At 39.1% G+C, this 21,447-nt stretch overlaps 2 protein-coding genes across 9 annotated transcripts in view; one reads left to right on the top strand and one right to left on the bottom strand.

Annotated features, from left to right (window-relative positions):
* The first annotated feature begins 44 nt into the window (after positions 1-44).
* On the top strand, positions 45-6,420 carry LOC129122817 (alpha-aspartyl dipeptidase-like). The gene is made up of 6 exons (XM_077181336.1): positions 45-82; positions 1,126-1,200; positions 3,151-3,324; positions 4,766-4,825; positions 5,588-5,670; positions 6,213-6,420. Exons 3-6 carry the CDS (start codon positions 3,166-3,168, stop codon positions 6,289-6,291), a joined length of 381 nt encoding a protein of 126 aa, XP_077037451.1. The 5' UTR covers positions 45-82; positions 1,126-1,200; positions 3,151-3,165; the 3' UTR covers positions 6,292-6,420.
* A 294-nt stretch (positions 6,421-6,714) lies between these two features.
* The window catches only part of NBEAL1 (neurobeachin like 1), an 80,145-nt gene continuing 65,412 nt past the window's right edge, over positions 6,715-21,447 (bottom strand). For 5 of the 8 annotated variants that reach the window (XM_077181330.1, XM_077181332.1, XM_077181333.1 and 2 more), the window contains 6 exons: positions 21,167-21,339; positions 20,635-20,729; positions 18,711-18,827; positions 17,864-18,025; positions 16,653-16,801; positions 6,715-15,992 (listed from right to left, as the gene is read on the bottom strand). In XM_077181330.1, the coding sequence (XP_077037445.1) occupies positions 15,719-15,992; positions 16,653-16,801; positions 17,864-18,025; positions 18,711-18,827; positions 20,635-20,729; positions 21,167-21,339 (970 nt within the window). In that variant the 3' untranslated portion in view covers positions 6,715-15,718. Of the gene's footprint in view, positions 15,993-16,652; positions 16,802-17,863; positions 18,026-18,710; positions 18,868-20,634; positions 20,730-21,166; positions 21,340-21,447 lie in introns of those variants that run through there. The other 3 variants (XM_077181335.1, XM_054636832.2, XR_013183022.1) reach the window with 2 other exon arrangements.

The following is a 21,447-nucleotide window of genomic DNA, read 5'->3' on the forward strand; positions in this document are numbered from 1 at the left end:
AAGCGGGTGCTGTTCATCCCCTACGCCCTGCACGACCGTGACGCCTACGCCCGCACGGCCAGGGAGAAGTTTGAAAGCCTGGGTAAGGCCGGCCCGGCTGCGGCGGCCACGGGCACGGAGGTGCGGGCTGCGGGCACGGAGCGGCCCGAGACAGCCGCGGGGCACACGGGCTGGGCTGGGCCGGGCCGCTGCGGCACGGGCAGCAAGGGCAGTGAGCAGCAGGAGTCGGCTGCGGACTTCTGCCTGGAAGGAGATGTTTTAGAGGCGTCCAGAAGAAATGCTGCTGCAAACACTTCTGCTCACTCCAGGGAAGAAGATTTTATCCCTCACTATTAAGTGGCATCTTTTTATCCTTCTTAATCACATGAGGGAACATTTCTTCCCATATATCTTAAACCTCTGCTCAAGCCATTGTTGTAAGTGAAGACCATTACTTAAAGCACATCAAGGAGCCGGATAGTTCCATGATGGACAGCTGAACTTTGCTTGGAGCAAAGATCTCTGCAGTCTACAGCAACACCTCCACCTAGTATCTATCACTGTTAAGGGTAACTTTGGAGCTGTTAGTGTAGTAATAATCAGTACTCACTTGCCTGGGCAGCACACTTTGCTCCTTGACTTGCAGGAAGATTGCTGCTGTCAAATGCCTGTGTTCTTCTGTCTCTCTTGACACTTCCTGTACTCAGGAAGGCAAATCTATCAAAGTCAGACATTTTAACAGAAACAATACTCAGATCAGGTATTTGCACAAGAAGTGCTAGAGCCAACACATCCTGTCAGACCTCAGCATAGCCAAGCTGAGGACTAACAGCTTTTTCCTCATTTTCTAGTTACCTGGTAATGCTCAGGAGGATACTGTGCCTTAGCCTGCACCTGCTGAGTGAAATGCTCTGCTCCTAGAAACTGAGTGCTTATCTCCACAAAACAAGTATTTCCTTTTGTATAGCTGTATTAGCCCTGAACTAATATAGGATGTACACTCTGTTTTACGTCATAGAGTTCTCTGAAATTTCCCTGGTTGAGATATTTAGCTCAGGGTTGGAGGAGGTGGGCAGAGAGGGATTGAACGTATCCCATTCTTCCACCAAACTTACATATTAAAAGGTAAATACATTTTTATTTAAGGTTATGGGCTGGACAGCATTCATGAATCTTGTGATCCAGTGGAAGCTGTAAGGAAATCTGAAGCAATATTTATTGGTAAGTTTTACTTCTTACTCCCCAGTGAAGGTTTATATAGGGCACTGGATTAGTCCTGCTCAGAGGTGGCACTGAAGACCAACAATTAAGCAGTTAGGCCTAGTAATTAGAAACTACAGAAAACAGTAATTGGGAGCCCTAAGACTCTAAATTTAGTGGTGGGCTGGGAAGTAGATTTATTAATGGAACTTCATCTCCACTAAATTTCAAATTATTATTTTGAAGAGTACTTCAGTGTAAAAACATGATCATAACAGCTGTATTATCACTTTAGCAAGTCCAAGAAGTTCTAGTCCTAATAGCATGGGTATTGGAACCTGGGTATTGGAAGAGAGGTCACTGTCAGACAGTGGCAGCCTTACAAGGATGACTCAGGGCATGCCCATGGCCTGCCCAGTAACCATTCCTCTGAAGCTTCTGCTTTTACTGCTTCTCAAAGCAGGATACTGCCCTGAATAGAGCATAGAACTCATAGTGCCTGCTGAGTTTGTGAAGGCTTCAATTAAAACTGATGGTGAAAGCATGCTAAATAAGCTGAACTTTGTTTCTGCAGGAGGTGGGAACACATTCCGTCTCCTGAAAGCTCTTTATGACAACTGTCTGATACATGAGATCAGGAAAAGAGTTCTTGAGGTAAAACTACAGATTCTGGCCAAGTCTGAAGGGCTGGATCTCATGCATGAGCTTTTGTTCAGACAAGTCCAAGCTGATTCTGCATTTTTGTCTCTAATACACTTCAGATGTTGAGCCATCTCAAACAACCTGGTGAACTGATAACCATGGCCAAATAAGGCTGCCATTGAGTCATTAAAAAGACTTAAGGTCAGCAGTCTGTCTTCCTAGAGCATGCTGGATTGCAAGACCTTGGGATGTACAATGCTACACAGAACCCTAGAAGCAAACCACTCAAAATGCCAGTCAAAAGACCAGTGCAGGATTTAATCTGTGTCCAGAAACCCTGTTTTTCAGCTTGAGATGTCCACTTCATATCTTGTTGATACAGATGTGTTCATGTTGCAGGTTGTCTGCTAATAAACTGGTGATAAAGTTGGATCCATATGTGCCTTTTAGACAGTGTCCTGTTGATGTTGAAAATTACATAATTCTTGTATCTCCTTGGAACTGAGAGGTGTGAGTGCCATTGAGCCCCTCTGGTCAGCAGCACCAGTCCAGCTGGTGAATCTCATAAGGCACAGCAAAGATACACCATCTCTGGAGGAGAACAGAAGCAAGGTGTTCCCTAGTAATGTAGAACTGCAAATGACTTTATGCAGATTTATAAAAGCCACAGTAAGGCCAGCTGCCAAGAATAAAGGTTAGCTAGGCTTATCTTAATATATAGAAATTCATCATCTGTTGTGGGAATGAAAGCCAAAAAATGTCCAAATGCCAGTTAAGTCTGGATAACTACATGGTTATATTACCATCAGTTGTCTCAAGACACCTCTATTTTTACAAATTGCTCAGGATTACCTGTACACTTGCATATTTGTGTGGCATTCTTCTATGTACAGCATGGTACTCAGTACTAATAGCTAAACTGGTCATGGTTCTGGTAAGTGGATGCTGTGACAACATTGCACTGAGCTTGCTCTCTCCAGAAGCTAGTTAAAAGCCAGTTCAGATATTTCCTGTAACTGCAATAGAGGCAAGTCTCTCCTCTTAATAGCAAAGTTCAACATGCACTGACAGCCTGGTAAATTCTGTCCTGGGGGGTCATAGAGTTGTGAGTACAAGGCAGGCAGCAGTTAGTTCTCTGACACAGAGAAGGTACTGCCCACCTCAGAATCTGAATTCTTGTTCTGCTTTTCACCTGTAAAGTTACCAGTAAGAGGAGCTGGAAGCACTAAGTCTGATCTGACTGATGGGTTTCTGAGACTGATAGAAGATGGTATAAAATTGAGTTCCTAGTTGTGGTGCTGCAGACTGATCATTGCTTTTGTCTTTCAGGATGGGATTCCTTACATGGGATCCAGCGCAGGAACCAACGTTGCTACTGTCAGCATCAATACCACCAATGACATGCCAATTGTTTATCCACCTTCCCTACAGGCTCTAGGATTAGTTCCTTTTAATATTAACCCCCACTACCTGGACCCAGACATTAAAAGAACTCACATGGGTGTAAGTAAAGCACACCAGAACTCAGACAGTAACTAGGGTGTGGAGGAGTAAAAATAGTGTGCATTTCTGAGGCCTTATAAAGCTATAGAATGTCAAACAGCTGCTCCCTAGAGAAAATGGAAATGCCAATGAGGCAGTAACACTTCACTTCCTCCTAAAACTTAACTTTGCTTGGGAAGAGGAGTTGGCAGGAGTATTACTGAACAAAGTGTTTTTCACAAACAGAAGCTCTGCAATGTTTGAAATACCGTTAAAATGCTGGCTATCTGGCACGGAATGGGGGAATTAAAAAGAAAAGATAAACCTGAAGTGTTAAGATGCAAAACACTGTTTCTGGAAAGTTCTGTCTCACCTGCTGCTTGGGAAGCCCTAACTTAAACATACATTAAGAGGCTTAAATATCTAAAGGACTGAAGAAACAATCAGAACAGAGAGATGTTGAGATTCAAACAGTTGTGTAAGAAAATACCTGGGCACTGGTGTCCTTGCAGGGAGCACAGCCTGTAATGTCCAGTACAGAGCAAGAACACGCACCAGTACCGCTGAAAGAAAAACACTTCAGCCATCAAGCACAGATTTCCATACAGTGGGGAGGAGCTCCTTCTTGAAATAGCATGTCAGCTAATTCCTCAGGGAATAATCTGTGTGGTGCATCTTTTAACAACCTAAATACTTACCTCCTTGTAATCAAATTTCATGGTTAGAGGAAGTATTAAGAGTTAGGGAACAATGAAGATGGTGGATGCTTCTAGATAGGTGAAGAGATGGGTGTGCTTCTAGAATTTAGATGAAGTTGTAGGTATTCATTTAATCAGCTTGTCACTAGATTAGCAGGCAGTCTTTTCCCTATAAATAACTTCTGTTCTTTCTCTCAGAGGAGGCTGGAAGCCTTGTACTGTACCAAGTCCCTGCTGTGTTCCTATGTTTTTATTTCTTTACTGCTGCTCAGTTTAGCAGCAAACCTCAGTAAACATGACAGAGCTGTTCACAGAAGGAAATTCTTCAGTGTAATACCTACTTGAAGACAAACAAGCAAATATTTAATGACTGAAAATCCATGATTCACTACTCTCTTTCACAAAGGTTGCACCTCAGGCATTTGCTTCTACCACTTTCCTGATAGTATTAGTACTACCTCTGCACACAGAGATAGTACTAATTAAAAAAAACCCCATGGATTAATTGAGTGGAAGTAAGTTTTGAGGTTTTTTAGGGTTGGGATTGTGTGAGTTCTGTTTGATCAACCTGCAGTAAATTGCTGCTAGTGATGAAGGGTAAAACACATATCTATTAAATAGAGTCAATCCTGCCATCCCATTCTGCTTGAGTGGAAGTGCCTGCTTTGTTTAATGTTATGAAATTATTTGATGTCATGTGGCCTGGATAGCTCCAAGTCCTTACCTTATGGCCTGGGAAGCTAAATCTGTGCTCATTATTGCAGGAGACAAGAGAGGAAAGAATCCGCCAGTACCATGAAGAACCAAACACGCCTCCAGTTCTGGTGAGTAGTAGTTCTCCATCAGGAAGCTGGAGCATGATAAACATTTTAAATGCATTCATGCTAGCTCTCACTGTGGGTTCCTTGCCTGTCAAGCCTTACAATTCCATGGATTGGAATGCTAATTGTACTCTTGCTAAGAGCTTGAGCCTTGGATATTGCTCATTGTAGAAAATGGATTGGGGCCAATGAAATGCATACTCCTGTTAGTGTTGCTCAACACTATTTTAGGCAGCTCTGATCTTCCCAGTCACTGGCCACCAAATACTGGGTGTTGGGGGTGATGTGCATGCAGATGGTACAAAACTCCCCCTTAATCTTTTTGCAGATACTCTTAACTTTAATCTCTGTAATAGTTTCTGAATTTGCACATTCAGTAGTGTATACGTAATTTCATTATGTCTGTCTGGGGAATTGGGACTTCTATGTTTCCTGTCCCTGTGTTTGATCTTGTACTATAAATTTTGTGCACTAACACACCCACTGGCTGTTGCTCAACCCAAACTGGATCTAAGAATAACTGTGGGAAAAACCAGTTTCCTCTCCTCCTTAATGGTTTCTCCTTTAAGAGTAAAAACTGAAATAAACAAGAAAATCAACTTCTAAAACAAGATAACTCACCTATTTTTGTCTTTACCTCTTTGTTAGGTAAGTGAGAAGGTTTAGTCTGTAGTCATGGTGCCACTGAGACTGGCCTGCTTGTGACAAGCATTCTACCCTTTCACATAGCTTGAAAATAATTTTAAATATTTCCACCTCCACCAGGGCTTGCGGGAAGGTACGATGCTGTTAGTGGAAGGAGATAAAGCCACGCTGCAAGGAGTGACAGGAGCACGTCTGTTTTTGAGGTAAATGCATCACTTGAATTGATATCCTCCTTCAGACAGAAAGGAAGAGAGGTTTCTGTTAAACTCCTGGCACAAGGTGCCTGTCTCCCCACCAGAAGTTACTTAATCCCTTGGTTCCATTTCTCTTTGGAGAAAATGCGAGTATTGTTTAATGCTCCAAATGTGAGTATTGTTTAATGCTCCAGAGGAGCCACAGTATGACAGCACTGCAAAGGATGTCTGACTAACCCAGTGTGTGCTCTAGCACTGCATCCATTGCTGCTTATGTTTCCAAATTCTAAACAAGAGCCCCAATAGTCAGCTCCTTCATTGAAAGCCAGGGAAATGCCCATTTGGCCCTAATGCACTGAATTCCAGAACAAGGGAGTCCATATCTAGAATTACATGGACTTTATTGAGAAATCTAAAATGCATGTGACATGATGGAATCAAAACTCTGCTTGTTCAAAATAAGGGTGCCTTGATCTATCCCTAGTAACAGATAGGAGCAGAGTAGTCCCACCTCCCATTAAAGCTCACAGCATGGTTTCTCTTGTTTGCAGGGGTAAGAAACCAACTGAACATGAGCCTGGAACAGATTTCAGCTTCCTCCTGACTGACAGCAATCCCCTGAATCCATAGCCTTCCATATTCTGCAGCAAAAGTTACTATATAGGGAAGACACCGAGGAAAAAGGAAAGATAGGCTTGTTGTCCCAGAGTAGGTGGGGTACTTCAGCTTTATAAATAAAGATCAATATGCATTAGTGGACTCTTTTCCTCACCCCAATGCATGCCTCAGACACCTCCTTCCCAGCAAAAAGACACTTTTTGTTGCAATACTGGAAGAATCATAGCTACTCAAAGCTTGAAGGGGCCTATACATTCACACATCCACTTTGATTCCTTCCCCACCAAAATAAAAAAAAGTTGCCTTAATACAATTAAGACAGGACACTGAGTCAGCTCTTCCCACTGCCTACTTTTACCTGCTACATAAAAGAATTGTTCCTTCAGTGTACTCCCACACTTAGTTTAATTTTTGTGCTATTAATAAAGGGAGAAGTTATGCATTCAATTACTTTTATTTGCTTCAGACTCATGTTAAATATATACAATGCTAATTATGTACAAAAGTGTGCATGTTAAAAATTTTCAGGTTACAAACTTGCAAATCCTAGAAAAGTGCAAAATTTTAAAACATCTTCCACCATGCTGTACAGGAAAAAAATCCATCATTAGCCAATATACACACTCTTAAAACATATTGATCAAACCAAAGTAAGACATACAGTATACTCTTAAAGCACCCAGAGGGAAAAAGATATTGCACAGAAGACAGACAGCAAGTTCATTACAGTGCCTGAAGGCTCATTTCTGAAAGTAGCTATTTCCAACACTCCTCAGACCTAACATTTAATTCTTTGAAAAGGCATTTTTTGGCATTTAAAGATCCATTTGTAATCACATAATTGCACAATCTGTAAGAATTATCAGAAGATATGGTTAACTTTGCTGTAAGACCTTTGCTTCCACCCCCTGATTAGCTTCAGTAAAAAATCATCAGAAAACTGAGTAGCATCACAGCTTCCATCAAAACACTGACCAAAGGGAGGTTAAGTCTCACATGCAGCATTTCCCTTGTCCTAAGTAGCTCCTGCAGAATCAGAATACATATTGCAAGTTTTTCTTTAATTCTTTTTTCCCTCTCATGGCTTTCTTTAAGAAACAACTCACTGCTGCATATGACTAAAGTAGTACTATCAGGTGCAAGACTTCAGTTTATTTTAAAGCTATTTCAAGGCAAAAAGTATGGCTCCCTTGAGAGGAAAATACTGACTAGACAGGAAGCTAAATAAACAAGTGACCTCCAAGTTCAGTTAGATCTATGATATATATGGCTGGATGTTTTATATTCCAATCTCAAAACCCCTTAGCAGCTTTAAACCATAATCTATACTGACAATCATGCTTCTGGGACAGAAGATGTCTGATGAAATTATGTCTTTGCTGAGTATAAGCATAGACCTGAACTCTGGAAATACCTGCCAAATTTCTCAAGTCCACTGGACAAAACTAGGAAGAACACACACTGAAGGAACTCTATTGAAAACAAGTGAAACACCTATTTTATTTGGGCCACATAGGTAAGTGATAACTAAAAGAAAGACACACCAGTCTTCTTCCACAGATGCACAATAAAAAGGCGAGTTAAAACTGAACAAAGGCTACCTTAGACTAAACACTGCAAGCAGTTCCTCACTTATAGGGTGTTCAAGACTGCAGTAAGGTGAATGGCACTCAACTGAAATGCAGAGCATGCTATGGTGCCACTCAGGCATTTTTACATTCAGGCATCTGATATCCATAACACTGAAGAAGGGAATAATAGCATTTTACCAAATTTTAAATATATTTTTTTAATGCAGTAGCTTTCTAGAAAATTTGCTTCCTTCAAAAGTATGTGCTTACAAGGGCAATTTAGTAATAAGATTGGCTCCTTGGAATGAAAGGAAAGACATCTTCCAAACACTTCAGTTGACTCTAACATTGGCATACAATGAACCCACATGTATATGAAACCATGGAAACTTACTCTCCCCAAAGGGAGACTACCAGCAAGTGTCATGTTTGCAGCCATAACCAACACAGCTTTTAAGCTAGAAAGCATAAGACCTAGAAAGCACTGAAGCACATGCTTGAAATTTCCATTCAAATAAATACAAGCCTATGTAGTGCTTTCATATAACAGTATTGATTACATCAGGCCCTAGGCTCACTTTAGGCTATGCATTTAATGGGCACGGGTTTTTTTTTTTAATTCTTTGAAAGGGAAAAAATATTCCCAGCACCTCAGCTCAGCATTTAACATAGTCAGCAAGGTGCCTTTAGCAGTGAAGACTGGAATGTTTCAGGTGACAATACAGAGCATGTGTCTACAGAGACTCTCAATATAGAGACAGAAGGAAGTCGACATCTCTACACCCCTTCTACCTCTAAAACTCCCTACCACTCTATATTTTATCTGTATATAGATACACATTTCCAACTAATTACACATACACAGCAAAAGCTTTGTGCAGCATTTGGTTCCTTTACTTATCTTTTCTAATGATTTTGTTCATTAAGATTGGGAAAGGTTTGCAAAGGAAACAGGGAGGAGGAAGACATGGTTTAGGGAAGTGAGGTATACAGCTCCCATTGCCTAAAGCAGGAGTTACCAAACCTGTGCATTACAAAAATAAATTTATCATTCCTGCAGGACTATGTTAAAGAATTTTTCCAGTGCAGAAACTTAGTTCTTTGCACTCATTTAAAGGACAAAGAAATACAACTTTTAATACAAAGAAATACAACTTTGGGGATCCTTGTAAGACAGCCAATTGATTTGGCCATTTAAAACCTGTGAAGACTGATAAACATGTTTTGTGATAATATGCATCATCTAAGGTATGCCAGAGGGGAAAGAGCTTTTTTATATCAACGTTGCAGATTAGCAAAGCAATTGTAATATGGATGTGGATGAGTTTGGTTTTTTTTTTTTTGGAGAGGAAGTTGTGGGGGTTGGGGGTAGTTTTGTTGGTTTCGTTTTTTTCTTTTTTTACTCTTTTTAATATCAAAAAATTGTTTTCCTAAGAAAATCTAATTTCCACAATGTGTCTTAACCACCAGGACAAGTGCAGTTACTTTAGGACTGGGATTACAATGTTGTGCTGGTAAAGGTACATGGATGACAGAAGATGTGGTTTCTAGATATCCTAGGTGTGAGTAATGGATAAGTACATTGGTTACAGAAAAATCTGCCTCAGTCAGATGCTAACTTGAAGAGCATTTCACTTTCTATATGCTTGTATAGTTCAGACTCAGCAAAGACCAGATGGGATTCTTCACTACAGCTAAAAAGACAACTAAAAATACTATCAAGAATTATAAGTAAATTGATTTAGAGAAATTTAACAAACATTTTACTTGAAATAAAAGAGACATGTCTTCTAAATATCCTTTGGTACGCAATTCAAAACTGTGCTACGAAGAAGTTAATACTGCTAACTACTTAATCTCATTTATATACAGGTATGAAAAGTAGGTCAGTTTTCAGTTTCTTTTAGATATATATATTTACACTTCTACTTACTCATCTTCAAAGGTAAGCATATGTTAAACTTTGATAAATATTATTAGAGTTATTCCAAAAATTAAACATATGAAGATATCACAAAAAAGATCTTGACAAATGTAGTGCTATGAAATAAATGTCACTTAAGACTTGTTTCTTCTAAATTCCTCATTGGAATACTATAATCTTAAAACTTTGCTTTTTACACTTAAACAAACCTTTGAACAAAACCGAAGGAGAACCTTATTTCATCAATACTACCTGAAAAAAAAAAAAAAGGATCCTAAGCTTTATTGACTTGAGAAAATCAAAGAATTATGAAAGTCAGTTCACCAATTCACAGTGCACCGCATAACAGGCTGCAATTCAACGGACTAAACAGCTGATCAGAAGAATTATTTTCTATTTTTACACATTATTTTCTACTTTTTATGCAAATAAGTTAAACCTAAAAGAAACAACATACCAGCCAATGCTCACACTTACGACTCATCTTTTATTTAAAGCTGGTTTTAAACAAAGGCAAAGTGCAGACTTTCACAGCCATGGAGGTCTTTCCAGATGGCCTCTGGCAAGGATGCCAAGCTGTGATGTTGTACACCTCCCACCCCCAAGGAGCAGATCTCAGATCCAAAGGCCATGGATGTTGCCATTCTACCTGGGGCATAAAGCAGCAGCTCAGAGCTCACCTGCCCCCTCCTCATTCTGCTGCTGCTGCTTTGTACTGAGCACAGACCAGCCTTGAGTTTGAGAGCCCAAGAACTGTCCACATTTAAACCTGGCCCAGGTATTTGTGATGATCACCCAGTGCTTGTGATGCACTGAAATTATGGTATTCAAATGTCAAAGGTCTTAATCATAAATTATTTCAATTATTGCCACATTATATTTTACTTAAACTGACACACTATATTCATTATTCTTTAATATTGAAAAATATTAAGTCAGCTGTTGTATAAACATACCTAACCCACAATAGGATGTTTTAAAATGCTTATACAAACCCCTCTGTGCAAGTGACAAGAAGAAAACTGTGCTCCCACCAAACACTACATAAGACCCATCTCCCCTCTTCACTTCGTTCTCATAGCCTAAAACATGATAATTTCCTGCCCCCTTCCCCTCCAAATAAAGACTTAGCCTTATCTATGCATTTAAACACAACATTAATGCACACCTATAAAACCCATCAATTCAATGCCCCAACTGAGTGTTTTCAACCTCCCATAATACAGAAAGAGCTCACATTCTGAGCTGAAATACTTTTAAACTAATCTACAAAGAGCTCCCCTGAAATCCTTTCTTCGTGAAATCATAATGGACAAACATACTTCACATTCTCACGAACAAACTTAATACTTCCATTGTGTCCTTAGTATTCTTACTGGATAGGTAACTGATTAAAAATAGTAATTTTCACTTCTCTATAGCTTATTTGAAAATATGGGATGTGGGTTAATTTACATTTTTTTCACATATGTGGAGTATGAAAAAACCCACATCACTCTACTTTTGGAAGTTTAATCTTCTCTTGGCAAGTGACTCAGGAAAATAATTCTTATTTTCTCCTAACTTTCCAGACAATCCAGTCTGTCACAGTGAATAGGCAGAATATTGCAACTATGCATAGACCCACTTGTTCACTAATCTGATTTATTATTTAATTTACAAAAGTTAAGAAAATGCAACACAGCTTTCTTTACAAGTACACCAATCAGCCATCAAGAGGGATTTTTTTTCCAGTAAAGAAAGTGAGGAGAGGAAATCAGTTTGAATGAGACTAACACAACTTGTAGAGATAATCCTTTAGCAGGGTAAGGAGATATTATTTCTATAAAGTCAATAAATATTGTGCTTAAAGTTAATGAAATGAGATTATACATTATGTTCCTCAGGTAGTTCAACAACTCCCCAGCCACAGGGCATATGTGATAACATTTATGTGAGATACAACACACATTCATTCAATAAATAAATAAAAAAATAACAAGAAAAGCGATAGTAGAGGGAAGAAATGGGGACCCAAAAGGGAACATATTAGCTAACAATCACACCTGCCTTGTATCTGTGCTCCCCTCACCCCATGGGATTTTCTTATTTTAATACATACAGGAATATACATATATACAAACACACACATATATACACATACACACACACACCTTCGCACGCTGATCTGGAAATTCGTGTTTTCCCTCAGCACCCAGCTTTTCTAACAGTATAGAGTTTATCATTTCAATCAGTAACATTAAAAAAATATCAGATTGCTAGGAAAATGCACCCTTCTATCATCATGTATTGCTAAACAAACAATCAAAAAAAAAATCAGTAATGGCTTCTCCAAAACATAGTAAGCAATTTGATAGAGCACACGTAAAGATCTGATATTTTCTTTTACCAGGTCTTAAATGCATTTTGAAAATGGATAGATCATCTGGTTTTCCCTGTTTATTTTTACAGAAAAGAAAATATGGCTAACAACTGGTTTGGTGAACACCAAGAAACAAACAGGTGCTATTTTTAATTGAATTGTGCTGCAATGTTGCATAATGATTCTGCAGTGGAAATTTATCTTTTGTTTGCAGAAGTTGCCTTACTAATAAAGCAGATTGATATCTGACCAATATAGATAAGAAGTCTTCCTGGGTATTTCTGCAAGATGTTAAATATATAATAGGATTTCTTGGTGTATGTCTTAAGTTTACTTAACAATATAAATAATTTTCAGCAGCAATATTTCCTACCTCCTTCAGCTCCTTCACCACCTTCAACTCCTTTGAAGTTATTCATGTCTGTACTTAAAACAATTTCTGATAAAGTAGTGCAACACAGATGTCCCTTGCAGAACAGCCTAAAATTGGAACTACACAAAAGAAGTGAGCAATAGCCATTTACACAAACAAACTGTAATAAAGTTGATTAGGCTAACAAACGTACTGAGAAGGTCATAACCATCATCTACTCAATTCTGAATCCAACCACTGCAACTACCAGAGTTTTAATTTACTGGGAAATAACAGTGCTGTCAAAGCAAAGCCAAATATCTCGTTTGTTATCAAGGAGCATCTGGCCCTACTCCGCTTTAAATCAAACGCTACTTATCTTAAATTCAATTAGTAATCTGGGGGTTTGAAGACTTCTGGGGGGATGGTTCAGGGTTTTTTTAGTCCTCCCAAAACACAGTTTTAGCAGCTGTTGAGAGAGGGATTTTGCTGTGAACAAGTCAACACAGTTGAGGACAAATATGCAAGCAGGCTAACTTGCATGAGTACATATGCTTACTACTATACCTCTACCATAAGTTCTTCATCAAGAATCAAAGGGCTTCAGATTCAAAGCCCTAATTACATATTTATACATCTAAAGTGACCAAAAGATTAAACATTTTTCTGGAATCCATGAGAGAATGTAGAAGCAGCAATCACTTGGAATCTTGAGTGTTATATTCAGTCTCTCCTGCTGAAATCTGGCTGAGCCGTTTGCTTGATCCCCACAGCTTTCGGGAAAGCTGACCTGAGCGCATCTGTTTGAAAGTAATTCAGAGAAACAAAAGGAGGGGGAAGGGATAAGGTGGATAAATTAAAAAAGAATTCAGACACTGAATCTGGTGAAATGCAGACACTACAATGTACTGCATAAACAAAATATACCAACAAAAATTCTTTGAAAATAAACTAAAAGTTACACTTAGGGATTATTCTTGGGACTGACAAAAAACAACACACAAAACACACTAACCACAGTCTTCTCTGAATTTGAACAGTTAAAGGGGTATTACCCACTAATGTGTACTTATATGCTTAACCTACTTCAAACAGATTAGAAAGAGTGTTTAGATTGCTATTTTGATAGGAAGAGAAAAGAAGAGGTGAATGCCAAGCAAAAATGAACTAAATGAGAAGAAAGGACATTTTATTTTAGAGATTTCAAAGAGAAATTGCCAGAAGTGGGAAAAAAATAGCCAAGATGCAGGACAGTGATAGCAGAATAAAGGAAAAAGAGAAAGGTTATCTCCTGGTATCAAATTTATACAGTCTTCCAAAGATCCTGGGTGAAGTGCTCAGAGGAATGTTTAAAGCAGAAGTAATTCATAGAGTATTCCATAGGATAAGATGGATAACAAGCAACCAGAGGCCATATTAAATCCAGCATCTGGTAGGTCTACAGTCTGACAACAGTTTGTAAGAAACTCTTCATTACCTAAGCACAAGGTTGATGATTGGCCAGTAGTGATCAGCCTGGCAGCTGATTAGGTTCTGAAAATCCCCACAGTTCAATAAATAAGATCCATGCCTTCACAAGTTTGAGAACAGCTCCTCACGGTTACTACTACAAATGTTACCAGCTTCTGAGCTATTTTAGCACAGCAGCAGTGTTCTAGAAAAGGCACAGCACTGATCAGGATTAACACTAACAAGTGATAATTGCCCAGACTTCTGCAACATCCAAAACAGCTAAGTAATTGTTAAAAAATATAAAAGCATTTATTATACTCCATATTAGAAACTGTCAGTGCAGAAACACTAAGGGCCAATCTTGATAGCAAGCAGCATTTCACTTTTTGCACATTAAAGCAAGTCTGTGCCAAGGATCCAATCCTCTGTCCTAAGGATCAATATCACCACTGAAAGCCAGAACTACAACACTGTCTTTGCATACAGATAAAGTTCCAGGAATTAACACATTCCTTCCAAATAAGTCATTCAACAAATGAACACCACACATACACACACTTTTCAAATATATTGATTGATGCCATTATAGAAAACTAGAAAATCTGGGGCATAATGTTGTTCCTTATATGTTTGTGTTAAAAAAAAAAACTATTTACATGGATATTAAGCTTGCATATCATCTGAACTGTAAACAGAAAATCCTGGGAAAAAAGTCACTGGAAAGCCTCTATAATGATAAAGGGAATCCAGTCTTTGAAACAACATTTTCTGCATAGTTAGAAAAATAGATGTGATTAAAAAATGAAAATAAGAAAACAAAAAGCCTTCAGTCTAATGATACACACAAATTTCAGCCTACAAAAGATCTTTTCTATGGAATAGGAAGCTTAGAAATGACAGTGGCTTTAAAACTGCTGTTACAACCATATGTTTAACCACATAATAATCATCTCTTTTTCAATTCTACAATAGAAAACTGAAAGTCAGTGGAAATCTCCCCTCCACATCCAGTGCAAGCAAAATCAGACTACCATTGTGTGAATATTTTTCCAATATCAAACTATGTATATCCTAGCAAGAAAATTTAAAAATACTGACAAATAAAGTTGCTCTGTTTTCACATTTAGAATATAAAATAGAATTAATACACACTTTTCCAGCATGTACTTAAGATCATGCAAAAGTGATAATCACATTTTCAAATAAATACATAGCAGCACAACAGAGATTGAGTTATAAAGATAATAAGCAGTTTTAAGTTAACTCAAGTACTTTGAAAGTCATTACAAGAAGTAATTAAGCAAAAACTATGGTTTTGCACAAGAAAAATTGGGCATATCTATTTGAGAGATGGATGCTCTGTAATTGATATTGTATATGCAGAACCAGCAAGTTTCTATTCACCATATGGAACACAAGCATACTGGGAACCTACAGAAGTGATTCCCTGTGCACTGCCATTAGAGACTCTCAACAGAAATAAATAATACCTTTTTCCCCAATGTCAGTCAATGCATATTAAAAGATATCTGATAGAAACCATAAAAAAAATAAAGGAAGTAGCTTGCTCTCTTTCATTTCCAATTTTCTTCTGGAAAATTATTTCATCAAGAAGAGGCTGACAACACTATCCCATTCAGAAAAGGTTAGCTATTATGACTTTGCTTATTCAGATGTGAGTGATAAAGTCTGGAAGTTAGTCCAGCTGAGCTTCCCATCTGCGATCCCTATACACATCTGATTCTTAATCAGAACTTTCAGCAGAGCAGTCTCAAAAGTTATTTGTTTCCCACTGAAAACTGAAACTTGCTCTTAAATTTACCCTGCCATAGAGGAGACCTCTTGCTCAACTGGAAAGCAGAAATAAGTGAACTTCCCACTGTTCGGTAGAAAAAGTTCTTGATGGTGGGTTTTACCTCTGCCGGCTTGCCAACACCAACGATAATCAACTTGCCATCCTCCAAGCCAACAAGGATGTGGCTGTACTCTTTGGTGACAGAAATGCAATGGATTGGCAGTCTCATGGCTAAGGGAGAGATGCTCAGACTCAGGCTGCAAGGAACGAAAACCACAGAGAGAAAGTAAGTCATGTATTTGCTTGCACGTACTGCAAAGAATCTCATGCAAGTGAAATTGCTGTCCACGAGATGCACTATAAAACACAGTTTCTCAAGGATAAAATTTGCAGTTTCAATTATCTTTCTGCATCCTAAGAATCTAATTTTATCCCAAAATAGAGCTTCAATAACAAAAACAGATGTGGATAGGTTAAGTCAGTAAGCTAAGACATTTTCACTGAAAAACAGTGACATTAATCCCACAGCTGCCTATGTGACAAACATCCCTCCCATTCTGAGGAGCAATGGAGCTCTACAGATCTAAGCAGTAAGTGGAGCTTAAAACTTGGTGCAGAACTATGTGAGGCTTGATCCTGCAATTGCTGAGCTCCCTGTGACTAATCACAGCAGTTTGCAAACTGACAGCTCCTCCTGTCAGTTCTAGATGTTTAATTGGGATAAATATCTGGCAAGAAAGAGATCTGATACAACCTCTCATTTTATTTTTCTCCACATCTTAGTTCCACCAAAATTTTTTTTTGGGAACACAGAAAGAGCAACAACTATCACCTATAGCACCAAGCAAAGTTTATTACACAGCCATTTCTCTATAAGGCTCCATATTTGTATCTCAGTACAAATGCTGGTACATTACCTGTAGAGATCCCGTATGGAAAGAAATCCCTGCAAGCTGCCCATGACGATATATTCACCAGTTACACATAGATCAGACACTTCCTCCTTCAGAGTCTCAGAACCCAGATATTTCCCATTGACAGAATAGAGATGTAGTGCATTCTTATCCTGAAGAGATCAAAAATAAATATGTCACAGAGGACCGATAGGATGAAGAGTGTTGTACTTGTATCTTTTGCTCATTAAAAGGCACCAATTTGGCAACAACCCACAGATGATAATGCTGACAGTAGTCTCCCTGTTGAATGATGCAAGAGTAGTGAGCCTATACTCAATGTGTGTGGAGGTAAGGTCCTGTATAGAAGTTTTTGAAGCTACCTCTTGATGTAATATTGTAGCCCATTCAATCAATTGTAAATTTCTTGGAAACATCCATGGATTTAATAGACAGGTCCCTATTTTTTGTTAAGAAAGAAGAAAGCAAGATTGCACTCATCTTCAGCCTTGCTACCACCCCCCATTACTCTCTTGCCCTCCCAAATCCAAAAGCAGAAGGAAACAAGCTTTTCATATTTCCACAGAGCTAGACCCAGAAGCATTTTCTAGACAAGCCAATGACTTCTTGCTGCATTACAGATGCAAATAACAAAACCATCTTAAGTTCTTCCAGCCTGGCATAACCTTGAATCTCTTCTCTCCCCATCTTCCTAATGTAGTTAGTATGCCTACATCAGAGATTTGTTTTCCAAGAAATCTCCCAGGTTTAAGGAAATCACAACAGCTCTACCATTATTAAAGCAACTACACAACTCAACAGACACAACCTTATAGCTGTATCTCCAATCCCAAACTAAGAAACTCCGTGGATGCCAAGCATCTTCCATCCAGAACTTGCTGCTCTCCTTATAAGCCTCTGTTCCTGTGCACAGTGGAACTTGTTTCTCCTAGTTTTCCTGTCCAAAGTGGCCCTCCCAGGAAGACACACTAATGTATGCTTGAACATCTTGCAGGTGTTTGGAGATTTTCATGAAACCCACAGAAGCACAATATGCCTGTCACTTACCTTTAACCAAATTTCACTTGAATTGGCCAGCAAAATTAAAAAAAATATGGAAACTGACACTGCACGCTCAAAAAGCCTCATTACTACAGGAAATGAGATAAAGTTAGATACACTTATGAATAAAATCTTCAGTGACAGAAACAGAGGTTTTCCACAAACTTAAGTACCTTGAGAGTAGTCTTTCCTTCCACACTGGTGTGGACAACTATATGGCCTTCCCAGGACACAGCCAGATTGGGAACAGTCAGCAGGAGAGAACTCTCACACGGGGGTCGCAGAGTCCTCACGTACTGACCTTTCCGAATGGTGCGGACAATGACGGTGCCATCCTGCAGCAGGCACATCAAGGGCAGTGGGTATTCAGCAGGACAGGATATTCACAACACTCAGGATTTACATACACAGTACACAGGGGATACTCTGAATGCACTTCAATCCTTAGTGGGAGATAAGGACTCCTGAGCATTAGGAACTCTGCACAAAGAAGTCTTCCCCTCAAGACCATGTACTATAGGCATGTGAAAAAAACAAATGCAAGTAGGGCAAGAGGGAGGATAGGCAGCAAATCAGCCACTTCACAGGTCACAGTTATGAGTAGGCATTACATGGAGTACAAAGCCAGACTTCAGCAGCCTGCCTGTGCAGTACAGTAAGGCATAACATGAGCAAGTGGCACAGAACCTTCAGGGTTAACATAGCAGGGAAGAAACAATCAGAACACTGCTGCTATGAGAAGCTTAAAATCTCCAAGAAAGTCCACACATATTAAAGCTCATCTGTGCAGAATAACACCACATAGTAGGTGAGGTCTATGCTCTGCACAGCTGTTTGAGATAGTCTGATTTAAGCAGACAGCAAAGGGGATGGCAAATATCTTCTTGATAAGCAAGGCTTAAGAAAGAGATTGTGAAATAGTGACTTTTTTTTCTATTACTCTTAATCAACTTCAAACACCTGATACGGTTTGAGTTTGGTTGAGAAGAGGCAAAAAAAGACAAGTAGGAAGGTGCTTACCCTGGATCCTGACACTGCCATGTCCAGTTCAGTGCTGATGCCAACACTCGAAACTTCATCTGTGTGCCCATAAAGGATCTGTAATGGCTTAGGTGCCAGGCCTACAGGCACTCCTCCCTGAGAGTAACAAAAAGTGCAATGACACATTCTCTTGCAGCTGAAGGACAAACAAAAAATGAACTTCTGGTATCTTCAGTACCAGTTGTGTGAGGTGTATATTTGATAGAGGTCAGAGCCAAAGGCATAACTCACCACTCCAATATCAATGTATTACCCTCTGTCAGCACCTCACTTACTGAAATCCCCAGAATGAATGAACATGTAGTTACTGCGTGGGTGTGAGAGACAAGGTTACTTTGCTGACTTCCCTCCTACCCCTGCAGGTGTCCAGGAGTGCAAGGACAACAGTGAGCAGGCCTAACAGGAGTTGTTCACATACCCCATCCACACACTCGTTCTTCACCTGTGTATCTGGGCTTGTCCAGTTCTTAGAGTTTACCCTGGAATCAAGCACTATCTTCACAATCAAGCTTAAAAAAAGCTGAAATTGACTTTTATTTTACTTAAAATAACAGCAACTCTTTCCATTTTCCAAGGAAAAGGAAGCAAATAGTACTTCTCAGTGACTACCAGTAGTAAAATACACAAAGGAAATCTTGGAATAATGCTCATTAAAAATAGCAATGTCCCCACGTAACTCCAGGTATCACAGCTTTTGTCCCAGTGAGTGCACTGTCAGCATATACAGACTTATTCTTAAACAAGTTCTAAGGAAAGAACTGTCCTTAAAGAGAAGGTACTGTAAATAGTCCTACAGAGAACTATTTATTTTCATTTCTGTGATAAAGATTTGTTTGCCAATCAGGCCCTGAAAGCCTGAAGCATGCAGGTATACAGAACAAGTGTCAAAATACAGAAGGTGTCACTGCAGAGAAGACAAGTAGAATGGAAATGCCAGTACGCAGTCCATACGCTGCCACTTTGTAAAGACCAAGTTAAAAGTCTCACAAGAAACATTTACTATACATAAAATAGCATTTATGTATCTATTAATAAAAAATACATTAAAAATCTTCAGAAAAAGCACTTCTAAATAAAGATCATTTCCAGAGTGTGAGTTAACTGACCATGAAAAGATAAACTAAAAAAAATCTCCAACATTTATCCCCACTTGAGACAAAAAGCTACTCGTATGAGCACTAAGGTCTTACTTTTTTTGACCATGCACTGTAACTACAAAGTACTTCACAGAATTATAAATACTCCCACCATAAAGACAGCTTCCACGAAAGCACATGCAATTTTTCATCACTCTACTGCTTTAATGTGCTGACTTTAGTTCCACGATAAGCACAAGGTGACTTGATGAAATCTACCGTCCGAAACATGACAGCTTCCCCCAGCAATTCATCCTACTTGTATATCTTAAATGCAGCAATCAGAAATCAGCATTTAAATGAATAATGATGGAAATAATGATTGAGTATAAGTACACACATGGATCACACAACTACTCTCACTGTGTGAAAGCATGAGACTAATATTAAAGAATTCTCAAATGCCAGTGCAAATGCAGGAAATAGACAGTGCTGTCTTTGCTATAGTTATCAATACCCACCACACAGAAAAGGCAGTGCTAAAATGCAACCAACTAGGAGTGAAATGTAAAATTCTTATTTGCCTGCCCTGAAAATAATCTATGAAATCTTAAAGAGAGCCTTTAAAATAGTGCACTAAAATCAATCAGCTTAGTAATTTTACTCCCATTGTCTTCTCTGAAGTACTATACATATCAGTTACTATATAGCTAAAGTGCACTATCTTCCCTACAAACCTGAAAAGAAATCAATAAAACATAATAGCAAAACAGAGGAAAAAAAAAATACATCCAGAAACTGCTTCTGAGTATGCCTAAATAACCCACCTGGTGAACAATTTGCCATATCATACAGGTAGTATCTCTGGAGCCTGAAATTAAATGAATTCCACAGTGGTCTATTGCCAAGCAGGTCACAATATCTAGATAAAGAAAAGAAGACAAAGTTGTCACATAGGTAATTAAGACTAATTTCCCTCAGCCTGACAATGTGGATACAATTTGTCACACTGTATCCTGATTTGCAGTCAGCATGAAACACTCTACTGTGATAAGGGCTGGTGACACTATTAAACAATGAAATCATCATACAGCCAAATGTACCCACTTTACACATTCAGCTTTGCTACCTAAAAATAGCAGGCAAGCCTTATTTTGAAACTACATTAAAGCACCAGTCCAATGACTGAAAAGCCACGCTCAAGTATTTATGTATAATCACAATTCAAGCATCCCTCTGTTCTTATGCTGCCATTCCTTTACAGCTGCTACACTTGGGTGCCCAGGGGATGTGGATATATTCTGGGACCACCAAATAACACACATAACCCTTTCCATTTCCCAACACAGAGTGACTGACCCATGTGCCTGATGTGCTGTCCCATCAGTTTGCCTTTGGTAAGGGATGTCACTCGGATGCTGTTGTCCCAGTGTCCGCCACTGAAGAGCAGCTTTGCGTCATGGGACACTGCAAACAGCTTGGAGGTGATCTCCAGCCCTGGGGCAAAAGGACCACTCATGCTGCGCTGTGTTCTGCAGGCAAACGATGAGCAGTTAACAGTAACCTTGGTTCACATCCATGTATTTTGCACTTCCTCTGTCTTTAAACATCACTAATGAATTCCATCTATAGAAGAGGCT

The sequence above is a fragment of the Agelaius phoeniceus genome, chromosome 7 (assembly GCF_051311805.1).
Source record: "Agelaius phoeniceus isolate bAgePho1 chromosome 7, bAgePho1.hap1, whole genome shotgun sequence".
Classification (NCBI taxonomy): Eukaryota; Metazoa; Chordata; class Aves; order Passeriformes; family Icteridae; genus Agelaius; species Agelaius phoeniceus.

What these genes read in the sequence shown, in the direction of transcription:
- LOC129122817 (XM_077181336.1), top strand. Translation starts at nt 3,166, where the DNA reads ATGGGATCCAGCGCAGGAACCAACGTTGCTACTGTCAGCATCAATACC. An exon ending in CAAACACGCCTCCAGTTCTG is followed by an intron (nt 4,826 to 5,587) that starts GTGAGTAGTAGT and finishes CACCTCCACCAG; the next exon opens with GGCTTGCGGGAAGGTACGAT. An exon ending in GGAGCACGTCTGTTTTTGAG is followed by an intron (nt 5,671 to 6,212) that starts GTAAATGCATCA and finishes TCTTGTTTGCAG; the next exon opens with GGGTAAGAAACCAACTGAAC.